The following is a 7,704-nucleotide window of genomic DNA, read 5'->3' as shown; positions in this document are numbered from 1 at the left end:
GCGCGAACCCGGTTCCCCTGCATCGGCAGGCGGACGCGCAACCACTGCGCCACCAGGGAAGCCCGTTTTAAGCTTTTTTTAGTGACTCGTACCTGCCAGAAGTGCTGATGTTTGCAGAGGTGTGCCCCACGATGGTTGTGTCAGTGTAAAGAAAAGTAACCCGAGGTGGTTGACAAATCTTGCTCGTCATGAATTTGTCCACGGTTGCTCCAATCGCCCAGTGTAGCAGTTGTGTGAAGATTTTAGGCAAATGAATATCAAAGAAAACCGAGAGGAGTGGGGCAGGGGCCTGGATGGGAAGGACGGCCTTGGGTACGAGTGAAAGGATGGGATCTTTTGACAACCACAGAGGGAGCGTCTAAATGCAGGAGGAATCCATGTAGATGTGGCAGATCAGACCGGAAGTAAGAGCTAATGCAGGGGACAGAGGGCAAGGTAGGGTCAGCCCCGAGGTGGCAGGTCCAGGGGTGTGGCCGCCTCTCCAAGTGTGAGCAGGAGAAGTAAGGTCCACGTACACATTGACCCGGGGCTCGGGACTCGCAGGCGCCAGGCAGAGGTTAACTGCTGCGCTTCGAACCCTTCTCTCGGTGCTTTTAGAGACTGTTGGGAGGAAGCTGGGACTCTGTGCTTACGGGATTGGCTGAAAACTCTCTTTGGAGTTGAATGTAACTACCGTATCCCCCACTTTCTCATGCAGAGCAGAGAACAACGGTGCAGGGGCAGGTTTACTTCCTGCACACGCAGACTGGAGTCAGCACGTGGCACGACCCTAGGATACCCAGGTAGGTTTCCTAAAATTCTCACCATCAAGGCCATTTTCCAGCAGTTGCCTGGACCCCCCACCCCGGACTGTGGGTGATAAGAGCCCCTTTGGTGTGAAGATGTAAACTTGGAAGAGCAGCAGCACAAAGGGATCTGTAACAGGGGTCCTGGACTCAGACTCTCTGGGTGACGGCCCCAGCTCTGATGCCACCCCCCCGACTCGCCAGCTGGTAGATCAGCAGCTGCCGTAATGCAGGGGGGCCCTTTAGAAAGCAATCCTGGATCTTGAAATTAGATCACGTAACTGCAAAAGACCCTCACCCCTGGATTAAATCAAATGCACGCACTTAAAAAACCGATAAACCCTTAAAGATGTGTTGCTCTCCTTCTAAACTAAAAATACTGCTGAGCGAAATGATACGATGTCTGGTGTGATGCTTTAAATAATCGGGGTGGGGAAGCGAATAGAGGGGCCTATTGGAAACAGGTTGGCGATAAGCTGGTAATTGTTAAGAGTTGGTTATTCACTGTGGTCTCTCTCTATTTTTTTTTAATATGCTTGAAATTTTCCATAATAAAAAGCTAAAAAGGAAATATAAAGACTCTATCACCCTTTCTCTCTTCTACTTCACTGTCCCTATTGCCTCAGTCCCTTGGGGACCATTCCTGGGGGAGACGCAGCTTTTCTATACGAATTCCTTCTACAAGGCCATACATCTGAGCCCAGGTCAGAGAGACCCCTGCCCCACCCCCACCCCGTAATGGAGTTAAGTTTCTTTTTTTCTCTTTGCTCTGCTTTCCTTTTGTCTTTAAAACATTTTCTCTTTGTTTCAGAATCGCATTACTTCCTAGTAACATTTTTAGTGATGCTCATTTCCTTCTTATTCACAATTTGTTTCGTCTGAGAACAAAGCTTCTGGTCTTTGATTTTCCAAACCTCTGTTGAATTTACAATTCAGTATCTGTAATTAGAATGGAAATACTACCTGCAAATGAATGAGGTGTCTCTTCAGTACTCACGGGAAGGAGTGGCAGGCTTTGGTCCTGATTAGAAAAGCATCTCGGTCAGTAATGCTGTGCTCCCATCCCAGCGGACTGGGGAGTGTCCTGAAATAATGGATCAAGAGGTTAGAATTAGAAAGACTTGCTTATTAACAAAGCCAACTCAAAAATGAGATGGCCTCTCCCCGGTGCAGCTGTCTAGAATGGGAAGATTTCGAACGCGTGTTCGTACATCCCCATCAGCTTGAAAAAGCTTGTGCTGTTTGGGAGCTTTTCCATGTAGAAACCTTTCTGACCTTGAGCATTTAATTGTGAATCCAGAGAGTTTTCCAGCAGCCTTCAGATATCGCCTACTATTTTGGCCCTCTTTCGTGGAAGGAACGGCACTCCCCGGGCAGACCACATTCCCCATCGTGGTCACAGGCCCTGAGGGTTGCGGTTTATCCGCGGGACTGTGCTGCCACTTGCGGCACAGAGGCCTGGGCGCGGTGCAAGTCTGGCGTAAGTAGCACCGCGACTGTCCCTCTTAGCAGGACCGGGACGCGGGCCCTGGATAAGGGGACGCCCCGGGTTCTCTCACGGAAGTTTCGGTCTTAGGCCTCCACGCGCAGATGGACAAACCTCTCTGTATCTTCCATTTTGGTAGAGACCTTAACAGCGTGAACTGTGATGAACTTGGACCACTGCCACCCGGTTGGGAAGTCCGAAGTACAGTTTCCGGGAGAATATATTTTGTAGATCATAATAACCGAACAACCCAGTTTACAGACCCAAGGTTACACCACATCATGAAGTAAGACTTTTACCAAATCTTTGCGGACCTCGTTAAAATTTCATGTTCTCTACTAACTTTTCTCTTCATTTCTTGACCGCATTGTCAGTCAGCAGAGAATAAGCGTAAGCAAAATATGACAAATATTTGGTGGACACTTGCGTTTCAGACTCTCAGGCCGCTGTGAGCGGTACTGAAGTCCTATGTTGTTGTCACCCTGTTCCAGCTTGCAGCCTAAGCAAAATCCCCTGAGCTGGCGGTATGGGGCAGCTTCGCTCACGAAGCTTCCGTGGGCAGCACTCTGATGAGATGCGTGGCCTTAGAGAAGCAATGAAGTGAGGCTTTTCCTTGGTGCCCGCTCACCACCGTCTGGGAGGGCTGGCCCAGAACACTGCTTGCGGGAACCTCTTCCCGGGCCATCATTCCCGGGGGCCGTGGACCTGGCTATGACCTTGGATCCCACACTCCCCCACGTTCCAGGTTCGCCGTGTCCCCAGAACATGTTGAGAGCCCACGGGGCACTCGTCCTGGACAGCTGAGTCAACTGGCAAAACCTGAACAGGACGGATGCTGCTGGGTCCCTCCACGGGTCCTGGTCCTTCTGTCAAAAGGCCCCTGGACCTCTGCTTTTGATGAGTGGGCTTACAGACCTCTCGGTTACGAGCGGGGCGAGTGTGAGCCCTGGATTTCACGTGTTTGCTCCTGTGCATTTTGCCCCCTCCATGGTCATCTGCTTTGAAAGTGCTCTCGTCAGCTCCATTGAATTCTCACCCCCAAGGCGCATCTAATAGCGCGTTGGTCAGGCTCACAGATACGCACTAGGCGCACGATGAATGCCAGCAGTTTCTGTTTTTACTTATGGCCGTGATGGTGTATGAGATACGGAGGCGGAGGGCCTCCTTTACTGAGTCCTAGACATCTATTGAGTCGGAGGGTGGCCACCAGCAGTTTTTCCATAAGAAATCTTGCCTAGCAGTTTGGGGAGATGACTTCCCCTCTCAGTCCCTTTTGTGTGGGCGCGCTGCTGGTGCAACCTCGGCCGCGCTGCTCTTGGGGCGACCTCGATGCGTCTGTTCTTCTCCAGTCACCAGTGCCAACTAAAGGAGCCCAGCCAGTCACTGCCACTGCCCAGTGAGGGCTCCGTGGAAGACGAGGAGCTTCCCGCCCAGAGATACGAGAGAGATTTAGTCCAGAAACTGAAGGTCCTGAGACACGAACTCTCACTTCAGCAACCCCAAGCCGGTCACTGCCGCATCGAAGTGTCCAGAGAGGAAATATTTGAGGTACGGGGTTCGGGCACCGGATCTTCCTCCCTGTCAGTCGGCAGTGGGTTCTGCTTTCTGTCTGGTGTTTCAGAGATTGATTTTATCGCTCAGTGCAATGCAGAGCTTTATCAGGGCCAAAGCCCAAGGTGACAGAGGGAACTGTATTTCCTCCTGTGGTAAAGGTTTAAAAATCAATGACTTCTGAGTGAAAGGGTAGAGAGCTGTACAGAAACCAGTACGAAATAATACTGTAAATGCCTGCGCCTGCGTTGTACAGATTCCGTTTCCTGCCATGTGCGCGGTTTCCTAGGGTCAGGCTTTCCTCCTGCTGCAGCCTCGCACGCCGTCTCCCCTCGTGGCGTTGCCGCCTCAGAGAAGCTAGGTGGCCTCCCTGTTGTCCCTTCTGGAAGGAGGAAGAGCTGGTGGCTCCGGGCAGGGTGCTGGCCTTTGTGCAGCTCCCCTGCGGGATCAGGGTCCCTAAACAGGCAGGGCCTTTGGTAGGCAGGGCCCGTTTCTCAGGCCCACGACCATGAGTAGCATCTCGGCTGTGTCTGGGCCTTTGTGGAATCCGTGGCAGAAATGATCAAGCGAGACACAGATTGTCACTGGGCCACAGCAGCTGAGGGGGCGGCCGAGGGACGGAGGCTTGGGCGCAGCCGGACGAGGGGATCAGCTCAAGTGCCGGATTTTGCCCATTGAGCATCGTAACTGTTTGTCGCGGACAGAGAAGAGCTGAATCCTTGAGGTGCTGCCGCCAGATCGTTTCCACTCAGCGTCCTCTTGCCTCTTGGGACCCAGCTTTTGAATTACATTAAATTTAAAGCAAGAAAAGATCCTTCAGTGCCTTTTCACTGAAAATAACCTCCAGACATTTAGCTGGCTCCACTCCAGATGCTGAATCGGAGGGACTGTTAGGCTGACCACATGTTTTCTGTGTCTGGTAAGCTGCTTCATGTCTTACTCAAGCCCTCCTTGGTTTTTTTGACTCCGTGGGAAGGTGTGATTTTTGACTTCAGATGCAAAATCAGGCTCAGAATTCTTTTAGTGTTCAGACTCCCTTGTGACGTCTTCATTTTGGTTAAAATACATCAATTATTTATAGGACACACTGGCGTGCATTTGTGTAGAGAAAATCAACCCTAGCGAGGATGTTTAACTCTTAAGTCACGATTGTGCCGAGAACAAATGTGTGTTTCCTTTAGGTACAGTATCACCTGCCACGTGCTTTGCTGTTTCCGAGGGAGCAAAAGTGAAGGAAGCAGCAATGTCCTAGATGCCAAACAAACATTCTCGATAGGAACCAGACAAAAATCAGATTCAAAGACTTAAAAATAAGCTCAGATGCCTTATTTGTAATTGAGCTCCATTATGAATAACCTTTCATCATTTTATAACTTTAAAAATAAGATAAGTTCTTCTCTCTGACACTGTAATTTTGACGTGCAGGAGTCTTATCGCCAGATAATGAAGATGCGACCAAAAGACTTGAAAAAGCGACTGATGGTGAAATTCCGAGGAGAAGAAGGTTTGGACTATGGCGGGGTGGCGAGGTGAGAGGCTCGTGTACCCCCCTCCCTGCTGCATGGATTTGAGCGCACCTGTGAGCAACTATTTGCAGAGAAGTCGTTTGCCCCTTTCTGCTGCTGGTCTTGGAGCAGTCAGGACTTCAGGTGTTGCCGTCAGAGAGCGTTCTTAGAAAAAGAATTCCTAAGAGCGTGTGCCCTGCTAGCATCTTGCCATCAGCCATCAGAACGCGCGTGCACTTCACCATCACTTTCCTTCTTAGAAAGTATGAATTATTACACTTCTACCCGTACTCCCTTCTCCGTGTGGCCCGACTGAACCCGAAGTTAATACGGAGGCAGCCTTGCTTCTCTCACTAGAGGACTTTCAGGGGTGGGAGGAAGGCATGTACGTTGCATTTGTGTCAAACAAGTTTGGTACAATGAGATTTTGGTCAAAATAATTCTTGCAAGTGATTTTAAAGATAGTAGCTTTTCATGATTAGATTCCGTTTCCCGTCTTACCTCTTTTCACCTTTGAGACAGCTGTTCTGCTCTTTTATAACTGTTTCTTCTAATATAACCAATCATCTAGAGCACTGACTCGATCAAGTTCTGATGTTATCTACTGATTTCATGATGTATGGTCATAGGCACGGATAGACCAGGTAATGATTGTGGTGAGGATCTAATCTAATACTCTCACTTCTCAGTTTTGTAATAGCAGTATTTTTAGTTCTTCTATCCTTGTCTTTGTAACTTTATATAATGTTTTTTCACCATTATTTTTTCACGGTCAGCTAGCGACACTATCTCTTGACCTCTTTTTCATATGAAAAGGATATTAATACTCCTGACTTTCCCTTCAGCATTCCAGCATTCCTTCCACCTCTTACCTCTTACATCCTGTCATCTGTAGTATTACTTTTATATTGTCAAGGTTGGAAGATTTACATTTTGTTCTGTCACCAAAATTAAGTCAGTCTCTTGTGCTTGTCTACCTATTATTTATAGGAGTTGAAAAATCAATACATTGTTTTATATTATTACGACAATGTAAATATTGTTCATTGAGGGATTAAGTGGTATTCTATCATTTAGTTTATCCTTTTGAACAAATCTTAATTTTCTCAAGAATTTCTTCTTCTTCTTTCATCTTTTCTTAAAACCAGGTCTTGTCTCTGTTGCCCCATTAAACGTCACCTTTTGCCATCCTCACCCACCCCCTTAGCTCCATGTATCTCTCTGTGGAGACTCTGTCCAGACTGACTGTTGATTCTCTGGGCCTGCTGCAGTTGTCTTCATGGGACTTCACTGCTTTCTTGGCTTAGAGCCATCGTGTACGGCTCCTACGGCTCCCTCTTTCTTGGCTTCCTCCATTATGTTACTGGAATATATCCTCAAGTAGCTTTCTTAGAAGGGGGGGTGTGTGTGTGGGAGGCGGATTTTCCAAGATCTTGAGTCTGAAAATGCCTTATAATCTACAGTTTGATGGGTAGTTTAGCTCTTTATAGGCTCCTAGAAGGAAAACAATTTTCATTCGGAACTCTGAAGACACTGCTCCGCTGCTTCTCAGCACCCAGTCACTGTCGGAGACCAGTCTGGCTTTGGGCACGTCTAATTTATTTGACCCCATCCATGGCCACCCATCATCCATAGGTTCCACCACCTTTTTTTCTGTTTTTCACGCCCCTCCTGTCTTCACTTCCTCCTTGCCCGTAATCCACCATCATAATCGCTCCCTTATGCCCCCTCATAACTTCCTTGCCTCTCTTGCCGTTTGCTGTGCTTACCTGGCAAAACCCCAGCTCTGAAGAGCCCCTCCTCAGGCTGCTCTGAGCATTGCCCGAGCGGCTGAATGTGGCTGGAGGCGAACACACTTCCATGCTGCTGGCCTTCCTTTGCATCGATAGCCACCGGCCGCAAGGAGGGTTCAGCACCTACTTCAGTTCCCCCGTAGTTCTCTCTCTCAGATCTCTGGCGTCACTTCCGCCCATCCTCACTCTTAGCTGCTGACTTTGCTTCCTATTTAACTGAGGAAAGAGAAGCAATCTGAAGGGTCTTTCCTCACCGTCACCACCAGTTACCGAGTCTGCCGTTGTCTGTACTCGTCTGGTCAGACTTCCCCGCTGTGGCCCTGAGTGGCGCATGCATGTCCCTGTATAAGAGCAACCCCGCCCCGGCACGGTGCATCCCAGGCCCTTTTGCTTTTCCTGTTATTTCACATTTATTTCTTTTCATCAAAATGTCCCTTTCTCGGGGCTTCCCTGGTGGCGCAGTGGTTGAGAGTCCGCCTGCCGATGCAGGGGACGGCGGGTTCGCGCCCCGGTCCGGGAGGATCCCACGTGCCGCGGAGCGGCTGGGCCCGTGAGCCACGGCCGCTGGGCCTGCGCGTCCGGAG

The 7,704-nt window shown here is 49.4% G+C and overlaps 1 protein-coding gene and 1 long non-coding RNA gene across 7 annotated transcripts in view; one reads left to right on the top strand and one right to left on the bottom strand.

The window, feature by feature from the left end:
* LOC114487829 (uncharacterized) overlaps positions 1–684 on the bottom strand; it is a 2,625-nt gene extending 1,941 nt beyond the window's left edge. Inside the window, exon 1 of the long non-coding RNA XR_003683280.1 lies at positions 93–684. This is a non-coding gene — a long non-coding RNA (uncharacterized lncRNA). The remainder of the gene's footprint in view (positions 1–92) is intronic.
* SMURF1 (SMAD specific E3 ubiquitin protein ligase 1) overlaps positions 1–7,704 on the top strand; it is a 100,137-nt gene that overhangs the window by 79,194 nt on the left and 13,239 nt on the right. For 4 of the 6 annotated variants that reach the window (XM_028500125.2, XM_055090811.1, XM_055090812.1 and 1 more), the window contains 5 exons: positions 698–782; positions 1,412–1,489; positions 2,411–2,557; positions 3,621–3,819; positions 5,248–5,351. In XM_028500125.2, the coding sequence (XP_028355926.1) occupies positions 698–782; positions 1,412–1,489; positions 2,411–2,557; positions 3,621–3,819; positions 5,248–5,351 (613 nt within the window). The remainder of the gene's footprint in view (positions 1–697; positions 783–1,411; positions 1,490–2,410; positions 2,558–3,620; positions 3,820–5,247; positions 5,352–7,704) is intronic. The other 2 variants (XM_055090814.1, XM_055090813.1) reach the window with 1 other exon arrangement.

The sequence above is a fragment of the Physeter macrocephalus genome, chromosome 14, assembly GCF_002837175.3.
Source record: "Physeter macrocephalus isolate SW-GA chromosome 14, ASM283717v5, whole genome shotgun sequence".
Lineage (NCBI taxonomy): Eukaryota > Metazoa > Chordata > Mammalia > Artiodactyla > Physeteridae > Physeter > Physeter macrocephalus.
This window is presented reverse-complemented; position numbering and strand designations above follow the sequence as displayed.